The 18,773-nt window shown below is 42.0% G+C and overlaps 1 protein-coding gene across 1 annotated transcript; it reads left to right on the plus strand.

Annotated features, from left to right (window-relative positions):
* Positions 1-5,735: 5,735 nt before the first annotated feature.
* LOC119564958 (histone-lysine N-methyltransferase PRDM16-like) lies at positions 5,736-16,332 on the plus strand (the record flags this gene model as incomplete). Its single annotated transcript, XM_043537586.1, has 5 exons — positions 5,736-5,905; positions 7,389-7,563; positions 11,279-11,368; positions 13,052-13,226; positions 16,135-16,332. Coding segments are annotated over 5 exons (745 nt in total), but the record flags the coding sequence as incomplete, so codon positions are not given.
* Positions 16,333-18,773: the final 2,441 nt, after the last annotated feature.

Here is an 18,773-nt window from a genome sequence, read left to right on the forward strand (position 1 = left end):
GTACTCCTGAGAGTTAGTGCTATGTTTACAGAAGACTTTAATTATCATTGATTTTCTTTTGCTCTCTGAGAACTGCGATTTCCAACTTTAGCAACAATAATTGTTTTGAAAGCTTTTTTAGCAAACATTGACTTTGTCTGGGTAAAGGAACCTGGCTGATTCTCAGGATTTTTTTGTTCTTGTTGCAACTTTTCTTTTGATTCTTTAAGCAGTTCCTATGTTCACGCTTGTAATTTGGAAGATTATTCAAACTCATATGCGCACAAAATGAACAAAACCACTACATGGAACACAGACCCAGAGATACAAATGTACATGCACGAATACAGAAGCAGTCTTGTTAGAGCAAGAATTAGCAAATCAGGAGATGTAGGTTCTGTTCCTGACTGCCACTGATAAACTGTTTCACCTTTGGCAAGTCACTTTACCTGTCTTAGTTTCCCCATCTGTAAAATGGAAAAAATACATTACATGATGGGAGCTAATTAACTAAAGTTTGTACAATGTTTTAAAATTTTAAAGTGCTACTTATTTTGTTACTGAGCCACACATACTAATGTACTATACATATGTATTTAAAAGCAAAATGGCTAAAGATGATTTGACTGTATCATGACGTGTGCACATCTATGTGATACAGCGGATTTAGGTGGCATTCTTTCCTATTTACAGTTCTTTTCCCCCATCTGGTCTAAAATTCAACAGTAGTTTCAGAACCCAAGAATAAAACAAAGCAATCAAACTTAACTATTTCAATTTCCTTCAGAGGAGGACAAAATAAGTTTGGCTTGTTGTGAAATAATGTCAAATTTCTCTGGCAACTCAGGTAGTAAAAAAACAGGGCTCTGTCATCCTTCTCCTTGGACTGCAAGGCAAGATTCAGAAGAAGCAGGTTTTTTTAATGACCCTCTTACTGTTTAAAACACAAGAATACAAGGGTATTTTGTGGGGGCTTTCCCCTCCTGCTTTGAAACTACATAAAACCAGAATCAAGAACAAGCAAAGGCCATTTGGTTCAACAAGGCTTATTCCCTCTTTCAAAAGTCCATTCCCTCCAGGATGCCATCTAATTGATTCTTGAATTACACCCAATCCTGGAGCCTTGGCAACCTTGCTGTTACGTTGTTCCCTAGATCTGCGATTCTTTCTATAAAGATGTGCTTCCTGACGTCTGTTTTGAATTTGTTTTCTTTCATTTCCTTTTCGGCCCCCCTGTCCTGTTGTCTGCACTAAGTTGAAACTAACAGCTACAGCTGACATTTACCATGTCATTTAAGATTGCATATAGGTCAATAAAAATCTCTTCTTTCTTGTTTTCTGTTAAAGATCCTGGGCTAAATGCATCTCTGGTGAAACTCCACTCAAGACTGGGAAGTTACGTAGGGAAGGAATATGGACCCATATGTTTAAGGGCTTTTACTGTCTTTACAGCTCATGTTATTGAGTCTTCAAATAAATGTAAAGTTTTACAAGTGGAATCATGTTACTTATAGTGTAGTAAGAACAAGGCACCATAATATTCCAGTTGTGATTTAATCAGAGTATCTTAGTTCTATGGTGACTAGCTCCGTTACACAATGTTATACATCGGTGTTCTACCTGCTTTTTCCTCTCCAACTGGCTTTTTAAACCATGTCTCCATATTCCTTGAGGTCTTAAGGGTTGTCCACTATTTCGCTGAGATCTTTCTCAAAGTTCCCCAGCTCTGGCTCATTGCTATCCATCATTTGTTCCTGCTTATATTTTTGAGCCTGCTGGTGTATTATTTTAAATTGCTCAGCAATAAATTTCACTGGCAATTTGTCAGTGAGTTTACAAACCAAATGCAACTCCTTTTGTGTTCTACGTTCCTTCAGCCTCTGCATTTACCTCTTCCCTAAATTTAAAGTTGGTCTCTCTGTCGAGGTAATTTATTTAGATTAAAACCAGCAGAGATCCAAGTTCTGACCCCTCTGGGACCACATTTAATACAGTACGTCTCCCTCGTCCCTGTACTCACAGACATTAGAAATACCTCCCTTCACATGTCCCTCTGTTTTCTGTTTTTTTAACAAGCTCTTTATCCATTCTCCATATCCTACCCTGGATCCCCATAGCTCATAGTTAAAGCAAGGGCCTGTCAAGCGAACTTTTCAAAGGCTTCCTGAACATCTAAATAAACTGACAAACATGGGGCCAAATCCTTCTTGCTTTACTCATGCATACTCCCTTTGAAGTCCCTGGAACTTCTCATGTGAGTAATGTGAGCCGGACGTGGCAAGTAGACCTACAATAACAGCAGCAGCAGTAAACAATTATATTATGGTAGCAGTCAGAGGCCCCAGTGAGGACTGAAGCCCTATTGTGTCAGGCACTGTACAAACACAGATAAGAGGCAGTCACTACCCCAAGTGGCATACAGTCTAAAAGACACAGAGCAGACAGAAGGGATTGGGTTATAACATACGAGCAATTGGCACCACTTGGGGAATTACATGTTTGGCTGGGGTTTAATTTTTTAACTGCGGGTAGAGGTCGGGTGAGGAATGGTAGAGTCAGGAAGAGTAAGGGAGCAGGAAAAGGAAGGCCGGGGAAGGAGTTCTCACCAATCTAGTCACGCTCAGCAGGCAGGGTGGTGTGGGGAGCTCTAAGGAGGGATTTGAGGGAGGATGAGGAATAAGCTGTATGGGTTTTTATCAAGGAGTATTTCCAATGCACAAGACACTGACTGGTGGACAGCAAAGGCTGGTGTCGCTGCCTGAGTGAAGGAGGGAGATGCTAAGGAGAGGTTATTAGAGCAAAGTGGGGCAGGGCTCAGTTGTGAAGAGCCTTGAACGCAAAGACAAGAAGCTTGTGTTTGGTGTGGAAGTGACGGAGCAGCTAGTTAAGAGCTACTTGGAGCGCAGTGGCCAGAGTAGTGGTAGTCAGAGCGTGTGGTTGGAGCAGTAGCCAGAAGGCTAGTCTTACCAGCATTTGGAGCGGACCTTAGGGGGGCAAGTTTGCAGAAGTCAAGGCCAGAGAGGTAGAAGCTTCTGCATTCAAGAAGCTAAATGACCTGTGTCTCTTTCTAGAGATCTGTGTCATTCTACAGTATCCCTGTCCCCTTCCTTTTTATATTGCTAGAAGCCTGAAGCCAGGGTAAGGGTTGATGTACCTTCGAATCAAAACAGTAGTGATCTTGGGGTGTTGCTTTCCTACACTTCCAGTGACGTTTGACCTGCCTGTGTGATCTGTGGTCATACCCGCTGTGGGAACTGCCAGAGCTATGGTGTGTGTGCCCTTCCCGCCTCCCAAACACTCTCACCCATGGACAGCGTCCCTCAAATCCCTTGATGTGTCAAACCTTGTGAATTTCTGAGAATTTCTCAATTGTTTTACAGCACACACATTGTTCGAACTCAATTTCTCAGTGTGACGGCCTGTTCTTTGGAAGCGGCAGTTGTTCATTCAGCTAATAGAGAGCTTCTTGGAGTGGCTTAACATGCTTTTGGGTTGGTTTAATTGGGGGGTTCCTGCCAATTTTAGCATCACCTTTGTTTATTTATGGTGGGTTTAGCTCTGTGTGTAGGTGGGTATTGTGTACATACAAAAATATGACACTGATGAGCCAAAGGGCATACTTTCTTAATTGTCCTGTATGATGTTCTTACTGTAGTTCCAAAGACTAGAAAACAAAGAGGAAGAATTGGTAGCCAGGTGTCTATGGAATAATCGGGACATGTTGTTATTTGGACCTTTTAATCTTGATTACAAGAAGTCATGGGCACCCTCATCTTGGGTGGCCTCAGTAGAAGCCGCAGATGCTCAATATAAATGTAAATCAGACCCTTCAATTTGGGGGAGGGAAAGGGCGCTGTACAAAACTTGTGCATGTTGAGTCATCAATACAGAACATGGGTTTTTTGGCTTTCTTGTTGTCAACAAAAGCAAGCGTCCAAAGAGGCAGCGTGCTCTGTTTTCATCGCTGGGTCAGTTGCATGTTGTAAGAGTTGAGTTAAAAAAAGAAATGTGTTTGGAAAAGAATTTTGGAGAAAAGCAGTTTGAAAAAAATGTGATAAAGCAAAAGACTGGGTGCGTTTCCTCGTGTGTTGAGGATGAAGTTACATTATAGCTAATGTCTTGATCCTCATTTGTGATTTAACAGTAGGGAACACAGAGGTGGATGTGGAATCCATAAATATTTGGAGGGAGAGTTTCATATATACTGTATATCTCTGTTACTTCCAACAATAATATGAATATATTTTTAGAGACCAAGCCACAGACACAGCTGCAGCACATCCAGAAGGTGTGTGTGCACCACCCTAGCATAGATTTTTGACACTTCCACCCCTCCCTCATTTGAATCTTTTATGTTTTTTTAAAAAAACAACATTATGTCTTACTGATGGGCTGAATCTAGTTTCAGAGCTAAGTGGTACAACAGAGTCCAACCCTGATTGCCTTCCTCACATCCAAGGCCTCTCACTGAAGTAAATGGGACTAGGAACATTCAGAAAATTAACAAAACTTGGCCAACAGCAGGGTTTATGTTGTGTTCTGCAGGAGCTGGGTTTAATGGGCCAAATTTTGCTTTTGGTTATGCCCGTATATATCCAGAGCAACTCCCTTTAAAGTAAGTATAGTTACTCAGGATTTATGCTGGTGTGAGTGCAGAAATTGGTCCAGAAAGTTTAAAAGATTTGCAAAAGTCCACAGAGGAGAAAGAATTCCACTGTTGTTGCGGATTGTGGTGATGGGACTTGGGGAAAAGAGACTTGATGAGATTCAGACTGATATAAAAAGGACTTAACATTTGATATCTTCAATATTGAAATCCTTCCTTGTGGCTCAAAGCTGCCCTCTTCAGTAAGTTAGGTACATTCTTGTTCCTCAATACAAGAGAGTGCAGAGGCTTTGGGCTAACAAAGCCATTGCATTTGCAAAGGCCTGTATACTCCTACTTTGTTTCAAAGACATTGAATATAAAGTGTGTTGGGCGAGCGTAGTTTGGAAATGAACTGCTGACACATCAACTGTGGGTTCTGCAGAGACTTATTTGAAAGGGAGAATCTTTCCCAATGCTCTCTTCCGTGGCTCCTTACATTCACTAACTTCCCACCAATGGGTAGGTTTCCTCCACCTTTACAAATGCCATTTCTGGTTTGCGTGATCATTTGCTAAATAAATCATGGTTTTATTTTTAGATTGCATATACTCCTTAGGGCAGGGAGTGCATTTCCCTCTGTGTCTGGAGATTATTTTGCAGGTGCTGGGTACTACCACAATATACATATTAATGAATTATTTTAAATTATATTCTAATAGGCCTATACCTTGAGCGCCTCTTTGTTCCTTCAGCCCTTTAGAAATTTCACAAAAAATTACTAGCCTATTTTACCTCCAAATGACTCTGTCACTTGTGAATCTACGAGTTAATGGGCTTTTCTTTCTCTTCCTTTCTATCTCCTTCTCCCCCTTCTTCTTTCTTTACAAAATAAGAAACCTGAGAGACATAAATTCTCCTTTTGTAGTGGTACATGGAAAAGTAATTATTTACTTTTAAGTTCCTATTTGTTTGGACTGGCTAACCTCTTAATTAATCCTAACCCCTTCTTTCTGCATCTTGAATAATACTAATATCAGAATTGTCTGAGATGATTAATGCCCCATGCTTTCCAGGTCCACAGTCAAGTAAAGATTTATAGAGCAATGTTTGATGGTAGGTTTTTTTCCCCCTTCGGTTGCACTCATTGGCATTTGCTTCTATTTTTCAGGTGTAAATACTGTGACAGGTCATTCAGCATTTCCTCTAACCTCCAGCGGCACGTTCGAAACATCCATAACAAGGAGAAGCCATTCAAATGTCACCTGTGTAACCGATGCTTTGGGCAGCAGACCAACTTGGACCGACACCTTAAGAAGCATGAACATGAGAATGTGCCAGGTAGGAGTCAACCCTGCTGTGTAATTCTGTTCGGGACACTGGAGAGAGAAATCCCCCGTTTAAGTCACTCTGCGTCACGTGTGAGAATCTTCATGGAAATATCCATTCTTGTACATGAATATTACTGGTCAGCAAAAGAAAAATATTTATTTTAGATGTTGCATTTCTAAAATTACAAAGAAATGTGTTTGTGTATCTCTGTCTCTCACTCACTCACACACACACACAAACTTTTTTAAAGCTGAAATAATATATGTTTAGATGCTCACATAACGGAAGCAGATAAGTTGTTTCTCACATAAGCAAAAATCTAACAAACCAACCCCACAAAGAGAGAGAAGGAACCTGTGTATTGAAACCCAATATATGAACTATCAGCCGAGAAGAAATTTCTTCAAAAAGCTACAAGCAAATAGAAACAGAAGTTTATAATGAATTCTTCTTCTCCAATGTTTTTATACCATAAATGCCAGTAATACTGAAATGTGTATGTGACAGTACAAACTTGACGTATTATTTAGAACTGCTAACCCCATAGTAACAGAGAGGAAGCGTGGTGCAGTGCTTAGGGTCGGGACTTCGGAGACATGGATCCTGTTTCCTGCTCTGTCCCAACCTCCTTGAGTAACCTTGGGCAAGTCACTTATTAAAGGTATTGAAGCCCCATAAGACTTTTCAAAAGTGCCCTGGGCATGTTTGAAAATCTCATTAGGTGCCTATCTGCACCTTTAGGTGCCTAGATACTTTTAAAATTCTGGCCCTTCAGTTCTCCAGGCCTCCGTTCCTGCATATGTCAAATGGGAACCATAACCCTGCCCTACCTGCCCACAGTGCTGTGATGATAAATTCATTAAAGCTTGCGAGGTGCTCAGATACTGCAGTAGTGGGGGGCAGATAAGAAAATAAGAACATAAGAATGGCCCTTCTGGGTCAGACCAAAGGTCCATCTAGCCCAGGATCCTGTCTTCCGACAGTGGCCAGTGCCAGGTGCCCCAGAGGGAATGAACAGAACAGGTAATCATCAGTGATCCATCCTCTGTCGCTCATTCCCAGCTTCTGGCAAACAGAGGCTAGGGACACTATTCCTGCTCATCCTAGCTAATAGCCACTGATGAACCTATCCTCCATGAATTTATCTAGTTCTTTTTTGAAGCCTGTTATGGTCTTGGCCTTCACAACATCCTCCGGCAAGGAGTTCCATAGGTTGACGGTGCACTATGTGAAGAACCTAGGATAGATAGATAACAGTACTTAATAATATTTCCCGTCCCTGTACAGATACTAATTATGTCTCTCTGTGCACATTCACTTTTGGAAGATATCAGCTTTTTCTGCCAAGATTTTTGTTTCCTGAAACTTTCTTTCAATGTGAATTCTTACCATGCAGTAAATGCTTTATTGCGTTAATTTTCCTCCTTGTTTTCTATTGAGAGCAGTGTTGGCAATACCTGATTCTTTCTCCTGTCCCTTGTCCCCTGTGCAGTGAGCCAGCACTCTGGAGTCATTACTAACCACCTTGGGACCAGTGCCTCCTCCCCAAACTCGGAGCCAGACAACCATGCACTTTTAGACGAGAAAGAGGACTCGTATTTCTCTGAAATCAGAAATTTTATTGCAAATAGCGAGATGAATCAAGCATCAACTTTAACAGATAAAAGGTAAACAAACAAAGCCACACTAATGGACACTTCTTACCAGACTGTTCAAAGGCTGGCCAGCCATCTCCGTGTTCAGGGCTTGATTTCAAATAGTCTGAAGAGATTAGAGTAATAATGAGAATCCTGCAAGGCACTCAACTTAGACTCCTTATTCAGAGCGTCCCAATTCTTTTCTGTCTGTGGCAGAAATTACATAAGAACGGCCATACAGGATCAGACCAAAGGTCCATCTAGCCCAGTAGCCTGTCTTCCAACAGTGGCCAGTGCCAGGTGCTTCAGAGGGAATGAGCAGAACAGGTAACCATCAAGTGATCCATCAAGTTTGCAGAAAAGCCTTGGAAAGCTCTGTAAAAGAAGTCTAAGTCTCTAAGGAGCCAAAGTTCCTGTCACAGAACGAGTGGTACAGCTCAGACTGGTGTGCAGCGTGGGAGGAAAGGAAGTGCTGTCTTAGGGAGCGAGTGTAAGTGGAGGACCCTCCCATGAGCACAGAATTCCGTGGGGAAGGGCACTACTGAGGAAGAATCAGACACTCATCATAAGTCAAGAGGTTCACTTTTCAAAACTCAGCTTTGGTTTAAGAGTCTGGTCTTCTTTGACTTTCATGTACACAGACGTTTAGTTTCTTGTTTGCCTCTGGGATCGATATTGTTCTTGGGAGAGTTCTGCAAGTGCTCTTGGTGCATTTCTACTCCAAAGGCCTGGCCACCATATATCTTTAATTCCTTTCATCACCCAGCTCCAAGTGTCACAGGGTCCAACGCTGCACAGAAAAAGCCACGGCACCAAGTCTCAGAGCCCAGGCTCCCATCCGAGCAGGAATGTCTACACTGCTATTTTTAGCTCCATGAGCCCCGTCAATTGGCCCAGGGTCTGAGAGTTGGTGCCCCGGGTTTTCCTTTGCAGTGTGGACATACCCTAATGTACCTTCAGTGTGAAACCACTCTAGCCTGGGGAAATGGCCACAGAACAATTAGTGGAGGCAAATTTGGAGCAAATGCAGCTTTGCGGGAGCTGATTGTATTCTGCAGCATTATCCCCAATACGAACGACTTGTGAAAACCTCATTCTCCCCTACCTAAAAATATCCATTACTGCTGACCTGTCCCCCTCCAACCACTCAGACCATCTCACCGAAGCCAGGAGATTGCTAAAGGAGCACAGAAGCACCAGATCTGGGTTTTGGTTCAAGCTGCCCGCGGGGATGAGGAGGAACGTAGCGTCGTAGGTGTCAGTAACGCCACATGTGTAATGACTTGGTTTTTGACCCTGCCTGGATGGAAATAAACCGAGTGCTGTGTTCCATCGCTGAGGCTGAGCTTAGACCTCAGCATGGAAGCAGACATAGGTAAATGGCCTCACCCTTTTCACCTGAAACATGATCCACATAAAAAAATCCCCCTCCCATCAAAGAGATCCCTTCAGAACAGGCTCGTTAATGGCAGTGGCTTAACAGGAAATGTGGCCCAGATCCACCAAAGTGCAGCCCCTTCAGAAAACCATCGCCCTCTCCCCATATAGATGCTTCCAACAAGCCCCTTCCCACCCAGACTCCCTTTTCAACCTCTCATAGCTTGTTTGTATAGAGTAGACATGAGCTCTCTGTCCTTTGGGTCCCCCTTCCCAAGTAGAGCTGGATGAATAACGTCATTTTCAATTTAATGGCAATTTCAAAAAGGAAAAAAAATTGTTTCACATAGGACAGGAAAATTTTAGAAATTTCTGGCAAATTGAAAAGTTCAAAAAAATTGCTTTGGGTTGAATGAAACATTTCAGTTCTGTTCTTCACTCTGCTATTCTTTAACCCTTTTGATATTTAAAGTAAAATTAAAAGAAATTTTTAAACAAAGTTGTTTCAAACAAAAAAAAATTGAAATGTTTCAATAGAAAAAAATTTCCAGTCAAAATGTTTCATTTTTTTCAGATTATTTTTTCCTTTTTTGGTAGGAGGGGGGAAGTCCCCAAATCAACAATTAGGTGAAACTGACCAGAATTTGCCAAATGTTTAGTTGTTGCCAAATGTTTATTTTTTCCTGGGGAAAAAAAGTTTGGTGTTTGCCCAGCTCTTTTCCTATGGATCCCTTCGTTTTCTCCATCACTCATGAACCCAGCCTGGATATTCTGTTGCGTTCATAAACAAAGAACAAATTGTGCTGATGCTGGATGATTACGCTGCATTCAGCGCTGAACTTACCAGCAGGCCAGCCTTGTGTTCATTGCCGGTGCTACAGTTGCGACAGTCTTTTAGAACTTTACATGTGGAATGAAACACTTCACTTCACCCAGAATGCTTGTAAACATGTGAAATTTAGACATGTTTTCCATTTCCCTACTCTGTTGCCTTCATCTCAGCCCTGAAAGCAAGATAAAGTAACTCCATCTCAGATACAGACTTCTCACCAGAGCTTTTGTTTAGATTGCACACGTGGAAATAAAATGGGGGGGGGGGGAAGGTTCACTGTATGTCCTGAGGGAAATTAGGAATCTTTCAACCTTGCCTGATATAGGCAAAAAAATAGACAAGAGGAGAACTCCTCCGTAGGCATAATTGATCCAGAGGGAGAATCAAATTTGGGCCTGTACCTTAAAGAAAATCGATCAAAATTCTCTAAAACAAACATGCTGATGATGTGTTTAGACTGAGTGACAAGATCCAGGGCTTGGAAAACATCTGAGTTTCCCCTTAATTTTTTAAACCTTATTTTGACTGAGTGATATTTAATCTACAGGGGAACCCAAAAGGACATTCTGTGTTGTACAAATGTCACTCCGTTCCAGGGCCAGTTGTAATTATGTTCCTGCTGCTCTGTTGTTTTTACAAATAACCATTCAATGCTGATACCAAGTTTGAAAGCTTTTTTGTTTTGGTTTAAGAAAAAAGCTAAAAATGTTTGTATGGGACCTCCATGTAATTAGTGTAACCTACATTCGACAAAAGCAACAGGACAATGATGTTCCTGATTTTATAATTAATTTGGTTGTGGAAACTTTCCGGGTGAAGAAGTTAAAATTAAACTTCTATCATTCGATCTAGCAGCATCTCAGACTGTTCCAACTACATATTGTTACCAAATGGGATCTTGTTCTCTTAACCTGGTTTGTTTTATTTTGCTGGCAGCTTACTTACTCTCATGTCCATATGGGTATAGCAAGGGGCAATGGGACAAAAGAAGATGTATGTTGGCTGTTAGGGAAAGTTTGTAATGAAACCTATCCCAATGTGGAGCTTTGTTGATAGGCGAGTGGTTATTTTGATACTATAAGCACAGGGAAAAACATGGCCTTTGGCCCACAGAAGTTACAGTGCAAAGGGTGAAGATACTTAAAACCAGACTGGACAAAATCTAGTTTTAAGAATGGAATATATTTGACTCACTCCATTAGCTCTTAGACACTGTAGAGAACAATCTTGCATTGGTAAGGAATAGATTATCTAATAGGTATTTTCTGTCCCCAGCCATTCTGAACCATAAATAACAAATAAATGGTTAAATGCCTGAATCTTGCACCAAAGTGGCAATGCAATTGCTGCTCTCAACTGACATCTTGGTTCCTTCCCCGGTGCTCAAACATTCCAGGCCAGAAATCCAAGACATTGATAGCAACTCCCAGTGTCATGGGTTAGCAAATGAGAAACCAGAAGATGTGGATGAGGAGGAGGAAGAATTGGAGGAGGAAGATGACGACAGCTTGACAGGGAAGTCACAGGATGAAACAGTATCACCCACGACGGAGCCCAAGGAACGTTTGAGGATGAGGAGGATGAAGAGCCCACATCCCTCACCATGAGCTTTGACCATACCCGAAGGTGGGTGGGGCCATTTCCTCTGGGAAGCAGAATGGGGTTAGATTTCTCACCCTGTGTCATTAGCAGGTCATGGGCGGTATCACTTTATTTTTCAAACCATGAATCATACCTCCAGTTTGCCCTAGGAACTTCATTTTCACCATGGTGGAGAGCACAAATAAATAAACTGAAATGCAAAAATATAAGAAGACAGATACACAAGGCCTGAAAAATGCACAGCGGGAAAGGCAAACAGTTAGCACATGAAAAAACCAGCCTCCTCAATGTATCATGAACTCTTCTACCTGACACAGAGTCAATGTCTCAATTTTTAAAACCCTGTTCAGTGAAAAGAGAGCTGATGCAAGGAAATCTAGATAATGGCAGTTTTCCAGTACCCCACCCATGTTATCTGCAGCAAAATGGCAGCATCCTCTTGTCTCAGGATATAAGGCCCTGCATTAATTTCAGATGAGATGGTGCGGCTGGCCTTTGTGTGGGCAGAGTGGATGTGTCCCCATGCCTTTGTTTGCTTTTTGTGCCATCCATGCTGTGCACCCTGGTTCATAAACCACCAGGAAGACATTTGCAGGTACAAAAAGGACACTTTTGAAACATTTAATTGGTATTCTGTTTTACTCAGGTGCCTATCCAGGTTGATAATACAAAGCATCCCAGTGTAAAGCTGTGTAAACAAAAATAGTCAACTATCTGCTGCAGATGTAGTTTACAGTATGATGTAGAACATTAGCGTGAAAGAACCCTAGGATAACTGTACATTAGAAAGCGCAATAAACTATAGCAGTGTTTGATTGTAAAGATATAAACAATGGTGCACAATGGAATCCACTCCTTCCATTAGCTCTCTTACCGACTTGCCTTTCACAAAATCTGTTGCTTTGCATCCATGAGCTGGCATGCCAAAGTTCATCCAAAGTGTGCTCCTGTAGATAGGGCAGGAAATCAGGCTTCTATACGTCACTCTGCCATTGACTCACTATGCGCTCTAGCATTTAAGTCACTTTAAGCCTAAATGTTCAGGAAAAGTCTATTTTTGACTCTCAGTATTTTCAGAGGGGAGGAGCACCTGCAACTCCCACTGACTTCCATTGGGGTCGTTGGTGTTTGGGAAAATCAGGCCGTAGGTATCTAAAGTTGGTCCAAAACGTTGGGCACTCAACACTGAAGTCCACTATTGAAATCATAGATCTTAGCCTCTCTTGTGCCACAGGTTTCTATCCACTAATGATGCTTTGATATCTATGGATGAAAAGTGCCATATCATGCAAAGTATTATTATATTCAAAGGGTTTTTTCAGTGTGTCAGTGTTTTCCAATTAAGCCTATTGTAAACCCTGGGGAATATGGTGCAGTGGCTCTATTCCCCCAACTTTTGGGAATAGCTAGTAATCAGGCATCTCTGAATCGGAGACCAGAATGAAAATGGTAACCACACAACATATGGTAGCACTAATGCTTGAGAAGTATGTGCGTAACCATGCATTCCACCTTTTCTTTGCTCCTTACATCATGTGCATTTTTTGGTCCACATGTCTGTCTGTGTGTCTCTTCATGCATGTGGCTTGTGAGAACCCCATGGTATGTGCATGCAGGCACTGAGTTAGCAACACACACATTGGTTAGACTGTAAACGGTGAGATGAGCTAACAACAGGTCAACCCCTTCCCCTGGTCATTGGTACAGGTGTATTGAGGAGGACGAAGCCGGCTTGTTAGATTTGGAGCAGATGCCGAATTTTGGGAAGGGGCTGGATCTTCGCAAAGCAGCCGAGGAAGCATTTGAAGTTAAAGATGTGTTTAATTCCACCTTAGACTCTGAGACAATAAAACAGACTCTGTACAGGCAGGCTAAAAACCAGGTAGGTATATGACAGAACATTTTATCGAGCTTACCTCCAGCATTTAGCATGAGATTATCAAACAGCTGGGTTCCTTTAGCCAGGTCTGTGTTCTGTCCATGCTGAATTGGAATTCTGATGGTGAAGACTAACTTGTAAATCACATCTGTTTGCTACCATGTTGCAGTCCAGGAGAAATAGGAGTTGGGAGGGAATTGTTAACTCAAATTGTGTATAATCAGATTCACATACCCTTATAACTTTGTGGAGTGAGTGCAGGTTTATAGCTATATAGCGATGTAGTTTATCTATCTATATATGTCTATAGAAATGTATATAGAAATATGATAATGCAATTGTTACAAACTTTGGGCCAAATCCTCAGCTGGTATATATTGGAATATATTGGTTTCACTGGAATAATGACAATTTACACCAGTTGAGCATCTGGCCCTTTGAAACAGCAGTAAAATATAACAGGATTTAATAATAAAAATTGATTCAGAATGATAGTTTCTAGACTTGCTTGGAGAATTGCATCATCTTAAGCAAATTTAGAAAATGCCATTGTTTTGTGCATTAAGCTTTAAACCTAATGCCACTGCACCTTTAAGATAAAATCCCCCTTCTTATCAAAAGACATACCAGTTCAGGCACAGCAGAAGCTGATGCAGGCCTTCTTCCAAAACTCAAAACAAAATCCTGAAGTTTGAAAGAGCTTGGAAACTGTTTTTTTTTTAAATTAGCATGGGTCTGTGCTCGCTGGTTTTGCCATAAGCAGAAATGGCACGAGAGGCTCTGTTCTCATGAAGTTTGCATCCTGGTCCAAATAAAGCAGCAACAGATCTCATGAGGGAGCTGTTCTGTGAGATGTCCAGCCACATTACCAGAACAAAGAGGATACGTTGAGACAAGCTTCAGAGAAACACTCTGCACAAAACCTGCAAACTTTTTGCCATTAACCATCTGTTCTTATCTGCTTAAAAGAGGCCACATAGTTCAAATGCTTCTTTTAAGAATACCAGTGCAGGTTTGAGTATATTTACCTCTGCTTCAGGTTTTACTGGGGATGAGATCAGCTACTGTACTTGGCGTCGTTCTGTCCTCTAAGCAACAGGAATATAATACAATTTATGTTAAAGATCACCCAAAGATGCAACTAAATGCAGTTGCCTAATAGAGGTGGGTCTTTAATTAAAGGTCAAAGGGGACTGTGCTGGAAACCCTAAGGCTACTTTATAGTGACTGCTTAAGACTGGGGCCGGGAAGTTGAGGTGGGGGTTGCCTGTTGGAAGTGTGGGTATTTTGTACAGATCTGACTGCACTTAAGGGAGTATTTTGGCTATGAAGATAGCACTGAAGTTCTTTTCTAGTGAAAAAAGAGCTCATTTATACTTTCAACACAAGCCACTTGCATGCCTCTGTCTGTGTCCTTCTACTAATACGCTGAGTGTACTAACTATTTAGGCACAACTTGATTTTTCTTGACTGCAATGTTAGATCTGACACATGATTGTTTTTTAACATAATTTTGTAGTAAGTGAGATCTAAGACATGTTACATTTTGTCAGATATGATATAACTTGGACAATTTAAAATTCTCTGCTCTGCATGTATTATGTGCAGGCAATATGGTGGGAAAATAATATTTATCTGGTCAGACCAGCACAGAAATCTTACCTTTCTATCAATTTTGGCTCACTGTCACTGAAGTATTGAAATGCACACAACCATGCAAACCCCATAAAGCAGAACGCCCTGCAGCACATACAGACGAGCATGAGATACAATGGTCAGACTGAGAACTGGATCTGAATTTGAGATTCCTTTGGGGGAGGGGGAAGTTGTATTTGGAGTTTTGGGGAAGTTTTATTACTGTTATTTGTTAAATTTGTGCTAAGCACTGTACAGACATCTGCAGTAAAGAGAGCGTCCAATCTAGGGCCCCTAGCCTGCAAAGATTTATACACGTACTTAATGTTACACACCATGGGTAATTCCCTAGATTTTAACTCACAACGTGCAAAGTTCAGCACATTCATAAATCTTTGCAGGATCAGGACCTGGGTTGTGACAAGATGCAAAAAATGAATGAGACAAACAAAAGTGGAGAAGGAGAAGGCCTGGGTAGCAGCAAAGCAACCAAATTACTCTACAGTAAGCCGTGGTCTCTGTGCATTCACGGACTAGGCTTTGTCGGCTGGTAGTGCTGCAATGAACACACACAGTCATGCCTGCAAACACACACCACGCTTACACTGCCAAATGGACACACACAACTTCACACACGCTCCAACTCCCTCCAGACACAATGGAAATGCTCAGTAAATGAAACAACATGCCATGCACAAGCTCATCTCCACTGAGTCACTTTTGTCCTATACATCTGAACTCCCATTTACACTTCTCCTTTTGCGATTCAACAATAACTTCTGAAGGCCAAAGTTTCACAGGCATGAGCTCCTGTCTTCCCCAGATGTACCGCAAAGTTATCATGCCCAGGTGGGGGGGATTGGCACGACTCAGTCAGCAACGCACACTGTTCCATATGCACTTTTGAAAACTGTGTGAAAAAAGAAGGCCAGAACTCGGGATATGTTCGGTGGGAAAAGTAATGTCCTCTAGGAGAGGGGCCTAGATGCAAGTGTCAGCATTTGTCATGAAGTGCAAAGTGCAAGGAAGGAAGCAAGTTAAACCCACTGCTGCCTGGTAAAACTCTGTGGTAAGGTCCTTGGGTTTTCCTCATGTGTGAACATAAATATTGATTGGCAGGTAGGATTCCCAGTCCACACCAAAGTGAATGGCACTGACTGTCCCCAGTTTCTGATATGTAAATAGTTAAATGACTCTATACTTCATGTGGATTATTCCAGGACCCAGGAGAGTGTATTCACCCATTCCCCTTCCTCTGCTTCTTCCCCTCCTTTAGGCTTATGCAATGATGCTGTCCCTTTCTGAGAACACTCCCCTTCACACTTCTTCCCAGAATTCTCTGGATGCTTGGTTGAACATGGCAGGAGCAGCCTCAGAGTCGGGGACCTTTAATCCCATCAACCATCTCTGACGGGTCGAGAAGGCACTGGTTCAGAGTCCGAGTGAGGAGGTGTTGATGCTGTGACTGCCCTATCAGAAATTCTAGCACGCAGAAGATGGATCAGAGGGCCGCAGGGAGTCGTCTGGGCTTTTGACTGGGAGAATAAACCTGTCACATCTACCCTACAATTCGCGAATTTGTATCTATCCACAGTTGTTGGTTTCTAATTTGTTAGAAAGAAACTCTCCAAACTGGATAGCCCTGAAGCAGCCCTAGGATTCCACCATCTCTAAGAATAGTGTAAACCATAAGTGAATTGCAATGGTGCAATCAAATACTGGCCCCTTTACAGTTACAAGACAATATAACTGAGCCAGCTGGTTTCTGCTTATAAACTAAAACTTGAAGTCATTCGACCCCTTGCCCCCCTCACACACCACATTCACTTCAGTTGAATAGCAGTCATAAGGGGGCCGGGGGTGGGTGGGTGGGGGGAGATCTAGGACTGATCCATCCCTGGTATAATTCTGATATAGTCACCAGCGTTATACCAAGGAATGGTGAATTTGACCCATTTTACTTAACTTGGCTCTTTGAAAGAGCGTGAAATTCTGCACCCCCCACAACAGCACTCATCTTTACACTGCAAAGTGTTGTTGTGAGTCGTTGTTGTGGGAAGCCACGCTCCCCGACATGCAATGTCCAAACAGGGCTAGCTTCTGCCAAGAGCACAAATAATTGGTGCAGAAGGAGCGTTGCTGGGGCTGCTCATACATGCACACAAATACATAGACAATGCCCCGTAAGCTCGACCCTAGAAAGCTACTGTGTAGTTTCTCTCCCAGAGGGTCTTTCATACGCTCTCTCTTCAATGTTGGGGGAGAAACCTCTGCCCTGTGCCCTTGTGTTGGTTTGCTGGTGGTTGCTTATGCCAAGTACCCTGCCATCATTTACCCCATAATTTTGATAATATGGCTAAAAAAATCCTTGTTTTTAATAACCTTATGAGTGCAGCTCACCTCCTCAAGCATGTGGCTAAGGAAATATATTTTCTCTCTGGATCTAAAATTACTTGCAATTTTTTACGGATGATTTTAAATTGCTTTGAAGTCTCAGCTCTTTTGCTGACATAAAGCAGCCTCCAGAAATCCTGTGACATTAGTTTGTGCTATTTCTACGTTGTAATAACAACCTGGTGTTCTAGCTGTGATTTTTATAGGTAAAGCTAAAACTGAACATAATTCTGAAAGGGGTTAGAAATATTACAAAGAATAACATTGGCTACTCTGACATTTGTAATGTGTGTGCTGAGAAATGCCTAGATATGGTGTTACAGAATCAGGATTGCCTGAAGGTAAGACAGGTGCCTGCCACCAAGTGACTTTAAGTTGAATCAGGGGTGCTACAAACTTGCCCATCTGAATGCTGCATCAGCAACTCACCTAGGAGCCTCCAGATGCTCTAAGGACCCAATTCTGTACAAGCCTGACTCTAGCAGTTTTTCCGCTGACTTCAATGGACTTTGGACCAGGCTCCAAACACTTAAAGCTGGGTGTACCACTTGTAGTAAGTGCTACACCTAGTAGTCAGTGTTTGCAGAACTGGGTCAATAGCTGGCTTCAGAGAAACTTTCTCACAGAAGTAAACACACCTACTAGTAAGTGTTTGCGAGATTGGGCCCCTAGTTTATTTGTGCGGGAACAGACTGCAGCTGCTCTGCTGTTGAATATGAAGATGCAGATCATGGCAGTACAGGAGGTTCCAGCATGCAATGCTCCATCTGGAAGCAATTGCTCAGATTACGGTGGTGCATTGCATGCTGGGATTTGCAGGCCTGATGGGCCACACCTCATATTCCAGAGAAGGTCAGCCATGAGGACTCAGCTGGCCCCTGGGGCTGCACCTCTGTTTGCCACTGGGGTAGAGGGAATGAAAGGATAATCAGCAACGTCAAATAATTCTCCATAGTTCACCCAGGGAAAGACGACATCCCTCCTGCTAGTTTCTCCAAGTCACCATGTATATGCGCTGAAGGCTCTGAATCCAACAGTGATCTATACCCTCCCCGGTTTCAAATGTTTGCACAAAGCTCTTGACTAAGTGTAGCCCAAGAACTGACAATGTCAAAAGAAACCAGTCTCTAAGAGTCAGACGGAACATTCCTTTCCCTGGCACGTCTGCCTATGCTAACATTACAGTACTTGCCATTCACTTGGGCTTTAAATTATTCCCATAGGGGCCAATTTAAAATAATAAAATAATTGGTTTTTTTCCTAATGGAATTTACCTTAATCTGTATATAACTTGTAATTTTTTTCTAATTCTTTTCTTATTTTATTTCTTCCTTAACAGTATTTTTTGCATTGGATATCATTATTGTGAAGAAATAATGTTAATATAAGTATCTAGTGAAGGACCAAAATTGTGTAATTAAGGTTGTATGTTGTATGATTGATAACCAGGGAGCAGATTTTTTTATGTGCCAAATGACCCTAAATAATCCTGCTATTCTTGCTGCCGCTTTTCCCGACAAT

This window comes from Chelonia mydas, unplaced genomic scaffold, assembly GCF_015237465.2.
Source record: "Chelonia mydas isolate rCheMyd1 unplaced genomic scaffold, rCheMyd1.pri.v2 scaffold_102_arrow_ctg1, whole genome shotgun sequence".
NCBI classification, from domain to species: Eukaryota; Metazoa; Chordata; order Testudines; family Cheloniidae; genus Chelonia; species Chelonia mydas.